The sequence below is a fragment of the Hippocampus zosterae genome, chromosome 12, assembly GCF_025434085.1.
Source record: "Hippocampus zosterae strain Florida chromosome 12, ASM2543408v3, whole genome shotgun sequence".
Classification (NCBI taxonomy): domain Eukaryota; kingdom Metazoa; phylum Chordata; class Actinopteri; order Syngnathiformes; family Syngnathidae; genus Hippocampus; species Hippocampus zosterae.
In genome coordinates this window covers 12,131,857-12,148,835 of record NC_067462.1, presented here as the reverse complement: position 1 = coordinate 12,148,835, position 16,979 = coordinate 12,131,857, and the positions used below count along the sequence as shown (strand labels likewise).

Sequence of the window (16,979 nt, the reverse complement as noted above, 5' to 3'; positions counted from 1 at the left end):
TGGCGAGGGTCAACTTTAAGCAGAACAATAACCCAGCACACAACCAAAATATCAAAGGATTGGTCGCAGGACAAGCCAGGACAAGTCGCCGGAGCCCAGCCTTAATGTGATTGAGAATCTCCGGAGAGATCACTAAATATTAAACTTTTTAATATTATTTGTGAAACATATGCAAAAATCTAAATGCAAAATAATCACATTGCCATTTTGTAGGAGTTTTTTTTTTTCCACTGAGGGCATAACAAAGGTTTCACTGTAGCAATGTGGAGACTCTGGAGCCGAACACTACACTATCCAGAGCTATGCTACATCAACCAGGTTAGCATCAATTAACCTGCTTGATCAGAGAACAGTGGTTTACATATTTGTTTGGCCAGTGATGTTATGAACGCGTTTCTCAGTCATGCCTTTCGAGAAACTAATAATCACGTTACATTATCACATGTCAGTCGTCATCATGTGTCCCTCCGCTTTTGACTTATTTCTGCTGTTACAGTAACTCGGATACGTTATATACAGTATGGTCACCATCTGAAAAAAAACCTTCACTTCTGGACCAGTGCAATAAAAATCGAACATTTTTGCACCATTATTTTCCAGCCTCTCCCTCAGCTTGTGTTTGCCCCTCAACTCACTCTAAAGCATTAAATTGCCTCAAAGTTCGATTTGTAATTAAAGTCATTCTCTTTTAAATGAAATAAATACAGACTTTGCTGATTGGACATAACTGAATGGTTTACTTGAAAATAACAAACTTTAGTAATTAACTATTGAGGGTTTCCCATTCCTTGATGACAAAGAGAAATGTTGCTGATCAAATAACATAAACGTGGCTCTGTACCACCTCTCCCTGGGGTATTTTCACTCCACTAGAGCAGCAGGCACATTCATCTTCAGCTATACTCATTTTAACAAAGCCCTGACATTTGGCACAAAGGTCCCAAGTTATTTCCTTCCACAGGTGGAACATCTAATCTCCAGTAGGGTCATAGCTTAACCAACACATCCTCCAACAATCTACAAATATGACCCACTGGTTCAGGAGGATGATCCGAGGTGTACTGTCCAGGAGGCTGCTTGAAGAGCAGTGATGGTGAGGATCGATTGCAGCTATGCCCGCTGCACTGACTACTGCTGAAATCCGCACCATACACACACACACACACACCACACATAATAAAAAAAGAAGAAAAGAAAAAAAGAAGGATTTTGGCATGGGTGAAACGAAGAGATAATAATTAATAATTGATATGCCTCTTGGTCATGCTGGTTATTTCAGGCAGGTGAGCTACACCACGGTCTGAAGATAGAGCACTCCTGTCAGCCCTGTAACCACAAGTAGAATAATTACAAAACCCCTATTAAATAAAGCCTATAGTTAAATGCATTTACAGCACATCACAGTCAAATCTAATAAGCACTGAGAATCGAGTAAAACATGACAAGCATTTACTGCAGGGGCAAATTCAGTGTAGTCAAAAAATATGCAGCTGACACAAAATTGTTATCTTTCGTTTTGTGCCGTATACTGGTATCATTTTGATTTAGCGTTGATGTTATGTCCACATAAAAAGGGATTTGTGTGTGATAACACCTGACTACAAGGCAATCGTGGACGATCAAATGCCTTAAAGTTAATTCTGGGAAAAACACGGACAGGTAATAGCCACATACAATAGCTAGAATGTCAATCGGGAGACTGTACAGAAGATTTACACCAAGTGTTAAACAAGCAGGTTAAATTCTTTGTCAATATGCTTGTTATCTAACTGTCTACTTTGTGGTTCTTGTAGAATGGCGGAGTGTGATCTTGAGGGTGGATTGTTCCATTTTTAATGTCAAATATCACTTCTCACTGTTTGGGACTGACCAAATTTTGGTTTGGAAAGACTTGACCCTGGCTGGAGGTTATGAAGTCAGTACAGTGACTGATGGTCGAGCGCAGTGGTTCTTTAGTGGTTCGATCGAACCATAGGGGTTCGGTGAATCGGTCTCAGGGGTTCGACGGAGACTCTGCCATGGAGGGTAAGACACACGTGACTCAACATGTCAATTGGTTATGACACACTCACTTGGCCATCACTGGCTGCCGATGATCACGACATTGCTTATCCAATCACTGCTGCGGGAAATTTCATTCGCTCAACCTTCACAGTGTGACTGTCGTGATTTTTAAAAACTGTACTTAGGCCATGTAATTTTATTAACTTTATTATATATATTAGGTATATATAACACATTTATTTTTCACTAATGAAGGGTGCGGTGAATGTGCATATTAGCTGGTTGGGTTCGGTACCTCTAAAAAGGTTAAGAACCACTGGTCTAGCGGTTCACGTGCCTGACATTGGTGCAGGTCGTGACGATGTAAATGTGGTTGTGAATGTCTGCCAACCTGGGCCTTGTAATTGACGAGTGGATTGTGCAGGTTGAAGACTGTCTTTGACCAAAGGTCAGCTGGGATAGATTCCAGCTCCCTGTGATCCAGAACAGTATAAGCGGTACAAAAATTGATTGATGGGTAGTTTGTGTCTGGAGGGAGGGTCAAAATGCATACCAAAAAAACCCCAAAAAACATTTAAAATATCCGATACAGTTTGAACATGGCCTTTAATGTTTTGATTCTTAAAAAGGAGACTTGGCAATATTAAAACCACTAGCAAGATTTTCACTTTGCTCATCCTTCCCCAGCTTAGATCTAACCAGTCTCCTGATTAAATCTAACCAAAGTCATGCCCCTCACTAACATGCATAATTGCAATTCTAAAATTTGGGCATTCATCATGGCATGCGATTATGAAAGAGCAAAGTAGTGATTGTCAGAGAGAATGCAAATCAGCTTGAAGAAAATAGCACTGCCAAGAATATTAACCTGGTATTCGCATCACAGTCGACATGGCTACTGCATACTTTAAATGGAGTGTTACTATCACACTAAGGGCCCTATTTTGGTGGACAGATGCAAGTGTGCTTGGTATAAAAACTGGCACGTCTTCATTTTTTGTGCCGCGGCAAGTCAAGTTTACTGTGACTGGTAATTTGGCAGACCGTGCTCCATCTCGCTGGCCAGTCTGCCAGACCGAGGGCATTTTCTCTCACATGTTCGTGGTGCACCTGACAATTTGGTGACAGAAAGCAGACTAGATTTTACACCAGGTGAAATCAAGTCAGACACATCTGGTGCAGTGGCGAACTTTACCTCACAGTAAGTGGACATCTTCTTGCAGTACCCTATATACATATTTTGAAAGCACCAATCTCCTGCACGGAACCTAGCAGGTCCATCAAGCCTCCGCCATGTACAATGAACTCCTGTCTGTGCTGAATTTGAAAGGAATGAGGGGGTGTGGGAGGACTGTAATTCACTTTAGATGTGGTGCATTCATATCTTGCATGGAGACATCTCTTGTGTGGACAACATAAGCGAACGGGTACTTTTATCAAACTGGTGAGAACATCTGGTGACTTCAATATTTCCGTGGACCGCATGGAGCGATCATGTCTCGTTGCTCTGCTTCCGTTTGCTAGTCTCATGTCCTGTTGTTGGCAAACGAAAGATGAGGATTTTTTTTCTTGTTTTTACATTTTCCTGAGTAAGATATTCCCAAGTAGTTTTAGCCAAGCTTGACATCTCATCAGTCATTGCTTCTGTCTCTTATTGGTTGGTTTTCCTCGGGCATGACAGTTTCTTAAAATTTGAATGAGAAGATCAGGCCAGAGAGGGCTGCCCCTCCCCCCCCCAAACCCCACAGACTAGAACAAGAAGTGAATCTTCTTTTTTAATTGCAAACTCAAACTTTGGTACCCCTTGGTCTTCTTTAGCAAGGGCTCAAAAGGGCACTGCATTCCAAGAACCTCAAGCAAACACGCATCGGATCAATTTTACAGCAGGGCTCACTTCTTTTGATATTGAAATCGTTTCCTTCAGGTGCTCTGGGCCTACTAAAGCAGAAAGAAGTGCCAAACACCAGATGCTGCATCTTCAACCCCTTGAAATATATTAATGACACTATCTGGGACACGAGCTGCCCGTGGTCTCATGGAAACCAGTGTGGGCATTGACCTGACTGAACAATCCGTGCTTCAGTCGTTCCCTGGGGGGCTTTCGTGCACATTTACACACGACAGCGATGAAGTCGTGCTGCCCTTTTAGTAAAGCGCTAACACACCAATAGCTTTGGCACATTCACACACACACAAGAAGTGTAACTCTCATTGAATGCCAAGCCTGTCTGAAGGTTGTGACACCTGTTCACCTGCTCCAAAAGGCAGTGAGACAGCGACATCCTGTTGAAGGCTGATGCATGCCAGCCACGTGCACACCACGAATAGACACACACACACACACACACGCACACACGCACACACACACACACACACTCAGGAAGCATCTTATCCATCTCTTAAAACCTCCTGGGGATGGAGAGTCCGGGCACCAGCTCACTCTCTTTTTGGTTTTCATCAGTCATGGCTTGTTCAATTCTTGCTTTTTTTCATAGCAGACTTCGTCTCAGCCAGTTACTTATACACCAGAAAAGAAGTATGATGAACACACACATTATCTCACCTCATCTCCTAATCACATCCTCCTGGTGTTCTTGCGATTGTTTGGACATTGAAAACATGGCACGACTCTCAAAATGAAGTCATTGGTATGCAGAGCAGCTCTCAGGTTTGTTTAAATCTTGTTGACTACATTGAAAGTACTTAGCTCAGTTGCCGTGAGCAGCTGTGTGGAAAAATATAACTTGGCAATCTGTCGTAGAAGTGTGTGGTAAATTGTTTCTGTACTGTGTGCTAATGTCCACGTCTTACCCATTTGTGCAATTATCGGTATCAACTTCAGCTCATGTGAGCTACTTATTAGGTGTGTTGTTTTGTATCCGAGGGATTGCTCCCAAGTCACAGCTCTCATCTCATCCAAAATAGGGTGAATGCATTTCACTGCTAAAGTGACTTCAGCTAATTTGCAAGAAAGTATCACATTAAAGTCAAAGAAAAGAAAAAGAGCAATTTTTAAAAGCGTTAATAAAGCAAGCTTTCTTGCTTGATTGAAACAACATTCCCTGAAATTAAAGTTAACATTTGCCGAAAGGCAAACAATTGTATGGATGGCTCCAAACAAGGAATAAAATAAAATAGATAGTACAACAAACAAAAATGTAATGAGATTGTAAAACTAATTTGCGAACAAACACTGGCCCATTTACACCATGCAACTCTGTCCGGCCCATTCATGAAAAACAGTGCTAATAATTAATGCACAAACAGCCAATAATTGTTCAACTCGAGTCCTTGGCCGTCATGCGCACAACCCGACTAAATCAACTCACTCTGCTTTACATATTACTATTTACACTGGTATCGAATACACATATACAGTATACTGTTTATAAATAAAATACAATTAATTAAGAAAAAACTTGTTAAGACTCAACTTGTTTGTTTCTTGAAAGTTTGGAGACCAGTTGAACAGAATATGCAAATTCTGTGATTATGTCCAACCTTTTTTGTGATTCAATACCTTTCTTCCCCTCTGGAGCTTTGCAGTTATCGTGTACGCAGGATCCCCAGGGTGACCAGCGGGAGAGCAGACAACGGTGCTGGCAGGGAATGGAGCAATTCTTGATGGCCAGGGGAGCTTCTTGACCCCCACACAGTCTGGCAGTCACAGGCCTGGACACTGTGCAAACACGAGTCACACAGCTGGTTTAAGTACCGCTCCGGCACACACAGGAAGCAGTGGAGCCTGCGAGTGTGATATTATGCCACTTGAGAGGATGTAGTGTATACCCATTTTTGCTATTGCATGCCTGGAAAAAGGTTCAACCAAAATGAATGTGATTTTGTTGTAATTGTGAATAGCTGCCAGTTTATGAGGAAAATTTGATTAGCTACAAGTGTGTTGATGTCTGTCATTCTTACAAGCTATCTGTCGGTCTCCAATGAGACTGATTGGTTTTCATCCATCTTGGGAAGGCTTTAACATCGGTACAGAGGTGCGTAAAAAGAGATTCAATTTCTGACTGCAGTATGTCCCAGCAGTTTTTTTAAGAGATCAAGGATTTTACCTCAGTTGATGTGCATTCTCAAATCCTATTGTGACTGTTTCTCTCTACTAAAACACAGGTGTCAAACTCAAGGCCCGGGGGCCAGCTCTGGCCAGCCACATCATTTTATGTGTCCCGCGAAAGCAAATCAAAGATGGCAACTTTCATGATGCTTGCTAAAATCTCTCCCAACATTTCAAATTCTCATTTGTAATAAATAAGAGTAACACTCTAAGCATTTTCTTCTTATCAAACCGCTCATTACAGTAACTTAATAGGTGAATAAACCGTGATTCTTGACTTCTTTATATGGTTTGAGTTATAATGGCCCTCCAACGGAAACTCACTAAAATCTGGCCCACGAAAACAATGAGTTTGACACCCCTGTTCTAGAATATCATCCCTGTTGAGCCGAAACCTCCTATCTCCAAATTTGGTCAGTGTAATTTTTTTCTTTAATTGATCCTATTGGTAGAGTAGATCCTATTGACCTATTAAAGGTGTATTTTTTTAAGACCAAATGTATTGCAGGTATACATGACTCAGGTTAACAATTAAACCAAGATTGCCAATGATGGTGAAAAAGGTTGGCCTGCTTCCCAACATATTAATGATTGTGTTTTTAGACTGAAGACAATCATAAAACATCCGTTGTAGAGGGTAGAATCATTCTTTACAACAAAGTGAGATTATATTCTTCCAATATAGGAGTTTTTATTTAATCTAATATTCCAGTTTGATGCACTTCCACACATCGGTGCATATCACATTTCCATTTAAATGAGAGCCCAAAGAGAGATTCAGCAAATGTCCTTCCTGCATAATGTCTTCTAGCCCTGAGTCATTTTACATGGTGTTTGATCTTTTGCGTCGAAATAACATGCATGCTTAAACACATGGATAAGGTGCATATTACACATTTATCGGCTTTGTTCCCGAGACTGCAGGTGACAATTACGGGGCTGTAGACATCCAACAGCAGCAAATTGTTTTCTGAGTAAGTTAGGCAAGAGAAACGCTCCGTGTAGAAGGCAGAAGCCACATCGGTTTACATCACCTGAAGCTGTGCCAGGGTTGTAAACACAGCGGCTTACGTATTGATCTTTGTCCTACACTGCAGGCCACAGAGTGCTTCATTGATATACTACACTGAAGAGAAAAAAATAAACCTCTGATTTCCGAGCACTTTGGTTATGTTACGGAATGAGGCAGATGGAATATTTCTTTATTTTTCAATTGGACATCTTTACTTGCCATCAATCAAGCAGCAATTGCAGGACAGGTTTCTGTAAGTCAAAATAATCAAAATGCTTTAGAGAAGAAATAGAGCACGCTGTGACCGTGCTTTTACTTCAAAAATCATCTTGTAATCTGTTCCAGCTCCAACAAAAAACACACAGCACACTGAACACTCACCATTGCAGGTTAAGGGTTCTGTGTCCTGCTAGTTTGCATTTTTGTTTGTTTGTTTGTTTGTTTTTTTACTCTGTTGTTCTGCCTTTATTCGTTTTTATGTAATTTCACTGTCTACCACTAGATGGCCGCACAGCATTTAGTTTGACACAGCATACATATAAAAGAAGAACAACAACAAAAGGGAAGTACTTCAGCTCAGCCTAGTTTTATCTGAAGATTATTACCTATCATACATTTTAATCCTGCTTTTTAATGGCGACCCAAAGCGACGGCTATAATGCAGGTTCATTTTATAACTACCATTTTTGGGCATGATTATTGATGTACAGTATATTGAGAGATAAGTTAGGAACTTTACAGTTTTTTACAGTAAACAGCGGGATCAGTATGGGTACACTGTTACACTATTTGTAGAATATTTTTGTGTGATGAGGTGTTGGTGAGTTTGATAGCCAAGGGGAAGAAGTTATGAATGCGGCAGGAGGTTGAGGTCCAAATGGACTGTAGCCTCATGCCTGAGGGGAGAGGGTTGAAGTGCGAGTAGCGGCAGCTTTAATCCGACCTGCACGCTCACAGGTCCTGGAGACGTATAGGTCCCAAATTGATGGAAGTTTTCAGCCAATAACTTTTTCAGAAGCTTCTTACTCTGTGGCACCATCACACCGCACGTTGACGGAGTCGGCGAAGAAGTACTCTACGATGGTCATGCACCAAAATCTTTCTTGGAAGCTTGAATTTGCGCAGATGCTGCAGAAATAACATACTCTGCGAGGAGCAGATGGTTGGCTCCCATTTGAGGCTAGAAGCTGAAGTCCACAATGGCGATTGAGGTGTCTGTGAGGATGAGAGTGCACTTTGGGGCTGTGACCTTCTGGAGGTTCACCTTCATCTCTTTTGTTTTCTGACTGTTATGCTGAAAACAGCTTAAACCGGAGCAAATTTAACCCTGCTCAGGAGGTGGTTTAAAAATTTACTCCAGAGCAAATGCTACTTTGCGGGGCAGCACCGACATAAAATGGGACGTGTGAAACCTACAGGGATAGACTCGCTATGCGCGAGAAGAGTTGATTACATACGGCTATTGCATAACTTGCACCCTGGGTATTTTGAACTTCTGTCCTTTCTCTCTCTCATCCTTTTACGGTGTCTGATAGACCACAGTGTTGATTTGTCTGGAGAAGTATAAACCATGGTTTGTTGATATGTCACAAACAAGGCGGGGAAAAGGAAGTACACTTTACTCATGTGCATGTTTTATTTCCGTATTATTACTTGCGGTCGTATTGCACGACCGCAGAAACTGCCATGTGAACGCAAGTGGGACTGCACCGGGGTTCGAACGCTTCCCTTTAGTAAGCAGCTTTATATGTGTGAACGCTCCTTATAATGGCTCAGCAAACATTCTGTTTCATTTTTGTTTGGGTTTTTTTTCCTGAAAAGTTATGGTTTTGGAGATGTAATGAAACACCAGCTTCATGCTCTTGGCGGACAAGGCAACTCACTTTATGCTACTGATTCAGCAGATTATAACATAAAGCTGCTTAAAGGCAGAGACGTAATCATCTAACACCATGTGGAATGATTCCAGGCCTCTCTTACGTGAAAATGTTTTGAACCTTAATAATGTGCCCTCTGGTTAGGGCAGATTTGTTTGCCAGCATGGATGTCAAGCTGTGCGAAGGTTGACATGTTTTAGCGTTCTGTTCTTTCTTGAACCATATACCTAAATGTGTGCACTTTCCTTTCAATTGTGCATCATCACACCTTTGCTTGTGTGAATAATTGCTTCAGTGTCTAGCTAAATTGTTTTCCGAGCTTTATAGCCTCGCCGGGGCACTAGCACGGCCTGAGATGTTTTATTCTGCTCACAAACATGCTCCCTGAAGACTGCTGTTTTTACAACAGCTTAGCCAGTGAGGATGGAGTGACGCTTTAAACTGCTGCGGAGGCTACGTTTGTACAAGATTTGTCAGGCTCTCTTCATCCCCTACACGAACAACTGACACAATGTTACCTTAACGCACTAAGAAATTGATGACAACTACTTAGTGTTGTGGTTTAACTGCTTACCGTGTCAGCATTGTGCGTTCACTGTACGGCGTAAACAACAATGCGAAGATTTCATTTTATCTATTTTCACACCACACTGGGGTGTGCTGCGGATTAGATTTTAAATGAAACTGCTTCGCCAATGAGTAAGTCGCTCCCAGGAGAGTCTACTGTAGTTGTAGATAAGCTTTGATATACTTTGAACATGCTTAAGCTTCACCGTCGCTGTTTGCTCTTTATTCTTCATGCCTGCACGGCCACGATGTCTTTGTACGTACGTCTCAAAGCAAAGCTCAGCTGTGATGACGGTGGTTTTGTCTTGTCTCACCTTCCTTTCTGTGATGTGGAGCCGAGTCATCAGGAACTTGTACACAGTAGGTCTTTCTGGTCTGCACACCCCCTCCGCAGAGACGAGTGATGTTAGCCTGACGCCGGTCCAGTCTGCTCAGTAAAGGGGAAACCAAGCACTCATCCCAGTCAGTGGCTCTCCATTCATACCTGAAACAGGACCAGAGGACCAAAATGCGTTAATACAGACCAGAGTCTGCCTGACCAACCTTTTACTATTAGTGATGTTTCCTTGATGATATGTTATTGAATAAAACTGGTATCGGTGATACGATTCAATACCAATACTGGGCTAAGTTCGTCTGTGAGATTCTCTCAGTTGTATTTTAATATGAACCCATGCGGCTATTGATGGTGCATGTATCGGTGCTTATTTAATTACCAATTTCATAGCTGGACAAGTTAATATGAAAAAAACTCAAAGCTCCACCTTTTCTCCCTCCTTACCTAGAGAGTGCCAGCGACATCTGACACTGTGCTCTCCCTTTCTGTCCGCTTGATCATAAATGCCCCGTATTGTGAGTTGTGGTTCAATCTGACATGTTTCACAAGGTGACACTCGTTTTGCCGCAACAACTGGACACACACTGTGTCTTGGCTCTTTGTGGAGCTGAAATACAGTAGCTCAAAAATGGCTCCGTGTACGCTCTGCAATTAGCTACATATAAGACTGGCTTCCCTGAGTATTCTGTCTAACGATGATTTCTACGCTGACTCAGGTGGAAGAAATTATAGTTCCCATCAACCCAATATAATTTTGACAATGTCTACATAGTTTAACTGTGTTTTGGTTTATGCAATACTTTACCTCAAATGACCACTGAACCAGTGGTGCTTAACCTTGTTAGAGGTACCGAACCCAACCAGTTCATATGCATATTCAGCGAACGCTTTATTAGTGAATAATAGAAATGTGCTTTTTTTTACAAATTCAAGATGTTAAAAATAATAACATTGATTAAAAACTGAAAAAAAGTCAATACAATTCATACAAGTATAAAGTATACATTTTTTAATTGTGCACAAAATGAACCAGCCAGTGGTGGCCAAGCGGGCATGTCATAAATGATTGGCATGTTGAGTCCGGTGTGTCTTAACCAGCCCGGCAGAAGCTCTGTCGAACCCCCGAAACTGATTCACAGAACCCCTAGGTTTTGATCGAACCCAGGTTAACAGCCATTGGTCTAAACTATTAATTGATTTGACATTGCTTTCACAGCATAAAGACACGTATCAGGAGAATTCATATTTCAGGATCAATCTACTCTCTACTAACATTATAGCTCACGTTTAACCTCGACTATCTCTACAGCACTACTGACTGTCACCTGGGGGCAAAACACTGTCAGCCCACAGTTTGACATTTTCGCAGTCTAATGGGCGTGACTGGCTCATGACAAGGTTTTTTGTTTTGTTTTGGGTTTTTTTTTGGGGCCAATGGTTGTTCCCAATTAAGTTGGAATAAAAATATGTTCCTAAAATATTTGACGTGGACAAGTGTAGAATTCTAGTAATGGTATGTTGATACTGCCTTGACTAAGGTTACATTTCTACTTCAAATTCTATTCTCCTTTGCAGTTGTACCATGAACTGCAAACGATTTGTGTTGTCCGTGTCATTTTTAACAGTGTCTTTGGAAGAGACACTTAAATTTTAATCAAACAATAAGAAAATAGTGCCTTGACCTAATTAAATGGTTGGTGCCCTACCAATGCCGAGTTGGATAAAAATAATACTGCTTGTAACGGGGGGAAAAAAAGAAAAAAAAACAGCTGAGTGAGAAAGAAAATGCAAATCAGTGGAAGAAGGTTGCAGAATTTCGAAACAGATGATCACTCTTTGTCATGGAAAATGCACCGGAGCATAAAGCAATAATATTCGAGGAGTTTTCCTGAACAACGGCCCTAAGTAATCCATCAGAGGCTTATTTCCTGTAATGAGTTTTCTCCCAATCAAGTGAATCCTCCACTCTGATATAGCGAATAAAACAAGATATTCCGACAGGAAAACAAAGCTGACTACATTATTTTCTGAATTAAATTACCGACTGTCTAACTTTACCGTATAACCCGAGAAACAATGGCGGGCCCTGTGGACCACAGACCCGTAAACTGCTGCAGGAGTTTATATGAAATGAAATTAAAGTCAATACTTAAGGTAGAGGGACAAATTAAATGAACGCAACATCATGAATATATGTAGCCTGTGGGTATACTCTTGTAATCATTCCGGTTAGAAAGCTTGGGACAGCTGAATGAATTTTAAAAGAGCTTGAAATAGTGTGCATAGAAGATTAAATATGAGCCCAGCCTTTCGTTCTGATGATAGCGAGCAAGTAATGACGAGAAACATGTCAACAAAAACATACCTCGGACAGTTTGGAAGCAAGTCCCCGATAATGTTGCACGCTTCCTTTTCCTCAAGGATGGGACATTGTTTCCCCCCACTCAGTGGAATCTGTGTCAGGACTCGTGACCGCAGACGGTAACCAGGAGACAGGTCGGTGGACCGGCAGGTCTTCGAACAGGGACTCCACGATAACCAATCTGAAGTGTGGCAGTCTCTGGGCATCACGCAGGCCTGGTAGGTCACAGGGGAGTTGTATTTGGCACAGAGGCTGCGGGTTGAGAAGGTAAACACATTATAGTGAGAAGAGGGAAAGAGGATGCAGAAAAGACATTGAAAAATGGTGACATATTATGAAAACTACACATCATTCTACCAGAGGTCAAGAAGGTGTTATTGGTATCTTCGTTAAATTCCCCTCAAAATCCTTCAACTTAAACTGCATTACTTTTTTTTGTTAACAGAATTGCTGACTCAATCAAAACGAAATAAGCAGATTAGTTCTGTAATTATGGCTTCTATTGTTCACTTTACACTGCTAAATTAGGTTGGTTACTAAGATGGGGTTGCAATCCTGATTTAATTTGTTAATTAGGCTGTAATTAGAGGAACAAAATGATATTGAGATCTCAGTTTAACCAGTCTTCAACATTAACAAAAAAAAATAATAATAACATTCAGAGGCCAAAAAGAAGCTCAATCAAGACTGCAAATAATGTTTTCCATCATGGCAATTCTGATGGATGGGAAGGAAATTAGACCAAATACTGGGTCTGCGCATGTGTGTGTGTGTGTCTTCTGTTCTTATCAAAATGGCAAATACCCAAGTCAGTTCAAACCGCAGGGACAGGAAAGGAGCAGTGCTTGACATTTAGCACAATAATAGTTCGCTGCAGTATTGATGTGGTCAAACAGCATCAATAACAGGACATTTTAACTGAAAAAGTCCAGCCAATGCAGGAATCACTAAATTCAATTCTCCACAATTATATACTAGGATCATGCAATCGGTGACCATTGGCTGAGTCTCCTTTGTACGATGACAGAACAGTGACAATAAACACCATGAAAACTAACATTGTAGCTCATGTTCAACTTAAATAGGGAAAGTGGTGGGGAGAAATGAATGTCAAACAAGCCACTTATATAGACCAACAAATCAAGTTTTCAGCCTTTCAGTGAAACACAACATTAACAATACAATGATACCTTGAGATCCAAGTGACCCGACTTACGAGTTTTGAACGAAACAATCGTGGAATTGATTTTTTTGCTTTGACTTGCCAGCCAAAATTTACGATACGACCACTGTATTGGCAAAGTGAACTTAACGAAGAAGCAGTTTGGCAATTAGAAAACAATTCATCAAAAAGAGGCTTAAAGCCCTTGTGTCAAACTCAAGGCCCGGGGGCCAGATGTCGCCTGCCACATCATTTTAAGTGGCCCGCAAAAGGAAATTAAAGACAACTTCCATGACGCTTGCTAAAATCTGTACCAACATTTTAAATCTTCATATGCAATAAATCGGTGACAAATTGTAAGTGTTTTCTTGTTGCCAAAACCCTCATTACGGTTACCGGTACTTAAACAATAGTTGAATAAAACGTTATTGTTGACTTCTTTATCTAGTTTCAGTCATCACGGCCCTGCAAGGGAAACGGTCATCTGAATGTGGCCCGCGACAAAAATAAGTTTGACACCCCTGCTTTAAGCTGTTTGTTGCCACTCCTGGGTGATGTTTACTGTCAAAGTAGTCATAAAACAGAGAAATGAACATTGTGTGTGTGTGTGTGTGTTTTTTTAATGAAGAGCTACAAACATATCTGAACTTGTTGTGTCTCAAGGCACCACTGTACAGTGTTTGCCATTTATAATAACCCCCTCCCCCCCCCCAACACAGTTATTACAGGACCATATTACTATTTTCTTTGCTTACCTCAGCATTGTGTTCTTTCCATCACTGCGTGTGCAGCGGACTTGCCGTGTCTGGTATCCTACCTCCAGTTCCCACGACATGGGGTACTTCTCATGATGACGATGGGTATAATGGTCTTGACGGTATTGGGATGCATGTCTGTGTAACATGACTGTATTATTCTCCTTGTTACTGCTGAAATCCACGGTGGTCCGGCCATTTATTAGGGTGTCTTTATGATGGGGTAGCCTACATTCGCTCCAGGCTCCTACTTTAAGGCTGTACTGGTACTCGTCCTCCCCAGAAGGGCAGCCAACAGAGCCAGAACAAGTCCTGGTTTCGGTCAGGTTGGGGCAGCTTGCGCCACCATACATCGGCATGGTCAGAACATGTCGAGTTCGATGCTGCAGGCCAGCGCCGCATGTTCTACTGCAACCCGACCATGAGGTGAAGTCCGACACAACGCAGTCCTGTGGGCAAGGGATCAGACATGCCTGCTCCACTGGGGGTCTCTGAGAAAAGAAGTCACAAATCCTCGAAGTGACTGTCGTGCGGTTAGAAGTGCGCATACACTGCACTTTGCGTCTCTGGATTCCATGCTGTGCTGTAATGCACTCTGTGGTCCGCAGCTTGAGCTCGTTGGAAAAAAAAGGTACAAGAACACAGCCCTCCCAGGGAGAGAGTTCCCACTCGAAGAGGTCCTGGTGCCAGTCGCACACCTTAAAACAATGCCGCCGACTCTCGGGTTTGTCCATGTGGTTGCAGTGAGAGTGATGGGTGGTCCAGCCCTCTGTGTGGACACACCATACTGTCCTGCTCTGAACTCCACCGGAGCCACAGTCTTCACCCATACAATGACCCCACTGGCCTGGAGATGAGACACCAAATAAGGACATTTTCACAAAAGAGCAAAACTCTAAACAGGGTGATTAAAATTGCTGTTATCTATCAGTTTGCAATGAAACACAATTCCAGGCCAATCACTTAACCTCCACGATTGCTTTATTCATAAACAAAGGAAGAAAATCAACCAAAAGCAATCAATCCAGCGGCAAATCAATGTCTACAAATAAAGAGCGCGTTTCTTATCACAAAGGAGGAATTTACTGAGTTGCTCAATTCCAAAATGCTCATTTATCTTCAGTTATGTGAGTCATGACCTGAAGATCTTGCGGCCAAGTGACCTTGTGTATGAAGTAAGCGATGCTGCACTGACGGCACAGTAGTGGACATTATGTCCATCAGTTTATTTCCTGTTTGCTCATTTTCTTCACCAGGAATATGGGTTAGTTGGAACCTATTCCGCCTGAATTTGGATGAAAGACGCAGTACACCCCGAACTAGTTGGCAGCCAATCACTGGACATACATCATAGATGTCGCATGGAAACCCTGTTCATCCAAATGTGGTCAATTTCATATTTTTTCACAAATCAATTCTATTGGTCTGTTCACACATCATTTGTTATTTTCACACATTATTAACCAATTTCAAATGTGCAGAATACTGTATCTTGAGAACAAATCAATGAACTCTTCGGAGAACGCTCAACTGCTTGAAAAATTTTGTAAAACTCTGCCTCCTCCCTCACTCTGCCAAAGCCCGGTGGCATTACGCCATTTTTAGACATTAATGAGTGAACATAGTTGGGTTGGATACGTTCGATTACCTCTTTTATTTATTGCATCACGTTTGAGAAAGGTTTGGGGGAAGATTATGTAATCACAATTGTTTACCATAACTGAGCGGGGGCGGCACGGTGGACCTCACAGTGCACAGGTTGTGGGTTCGATTCCAACTCTGGCATTTGTGTGTGGAGTTTGCATGTTCTCCCCCGTGCCTGTGTGGGTTTTCTCCGGGTATTCCGGTTTCCTCCCACATTTCAAAAACATGCATGGCAGGCTGATTGAACACTCAAGATTGTCCCAAGGTGTGAGTGTGAGCGCGGATGGTTGTTCGTCTCTGTGTGCGCTGCGACTGGCTGACAACTGGTTCAGGGTGTCCCCCGCCTACTGCCCGAAGACAGCTGGGATAGGCTCCAGCACCCCCCGCGACCCTAGTGAGGATCAAGCGGCTCGGAAGATGAATGAATGGTTCAGGGTGTCAACGCCAACTGCCCGAAGACAGCTGGGATAGGCTCCAACACCCCCCGCGACCCTTGTGAGGATAAGCGGATCGGAAAATGAATGAATGAATAACTGAGTGATTTTTGGGGGCATGTGTGCGAGTGTGTGTGTGTAACATTCATGATTGAACATTTTGGGGTGTACTGTAAATGGAGGTTGTATTGATGAATCAAGATTAAAAAAAAGATAATACTAAATAATCAGAGTGACAAAAAAAACAATAAAACTAGAATACACTGAAATGTGTTTCAAATCTACGGAAGAGGATTAGGGCCAATGAAGAAAGAAAAAATAAGGTTGGCAAGACTGACTTTAATCTCAGACTTCTGACTTTAAAGTCAGAATTCTGTCTTTAAAGTCTATTGCCAACCTTATTTTTAATGTGAATATTAAATGACGTGATGATATTGTGAGCTTCATGTGAACTAAGGTCATTGTAGACTGACTTTAATCTCAGACTTCTGACTTTAAAGTCAGAATTCTGTCTTTAAAGTCTATTGCCAACCTTATTTTTTCTTTCTTCATTGGCCCCAATCCTCTTCCGTACAAATCAGTTTGGTTGGTGAATGTGAATCATATTAATTTTGTAAACTGATGATATGTTTGATTTTCTGTCAATGGCAGTAATCCTGCCTTTTAGATATTGTTGAATGAAGCCTTCATTTCTGGGCCAATCACCAATTAGGAAACACTGCTTTGAAAATGCTGATTTATGTTTAAGAGGACGAT

General features: G+C 41.8%; 1 protein-coding gene across 4 annotated transcripts in view; it reads right to left on the bottom strand.

Annotated features, from left to right (window-relative positions):
- The window catches only part of thsd7ba (thrombospondin, type I, domain containing 7Ba), a 160,040-nt gene that overhangs the window by 66,181 nt on the left and 76,880 nt on the right, over positions 1-16,979 (bottom strand). For all 4 annotated transcript variants that reach the window (XM_052081427.1, XM_052081429.1, XM_052081430.1 and 1 more), the window contains 4 exons: positions 14,146-14,992; positions 12,232-12,480; positions 9,844-10,013; positions 5,525-5,683 (listed from right to left, as the gene is read on the bottom strand). In XM_052081427.1, the coding sequence (XP_051937387.1) occupies positions 5,525-5,683; positions 9,844-10,013; positions 12,232-12,480; positions 14,146-14,992 (1,425 nt within the window). The remainder of the gene's footprint in view (positions 1-5,524; positions 5,684-9,843; positions 10,014-12,231; positions 12,481-14,145; positions 14,993-16,979) is intronic.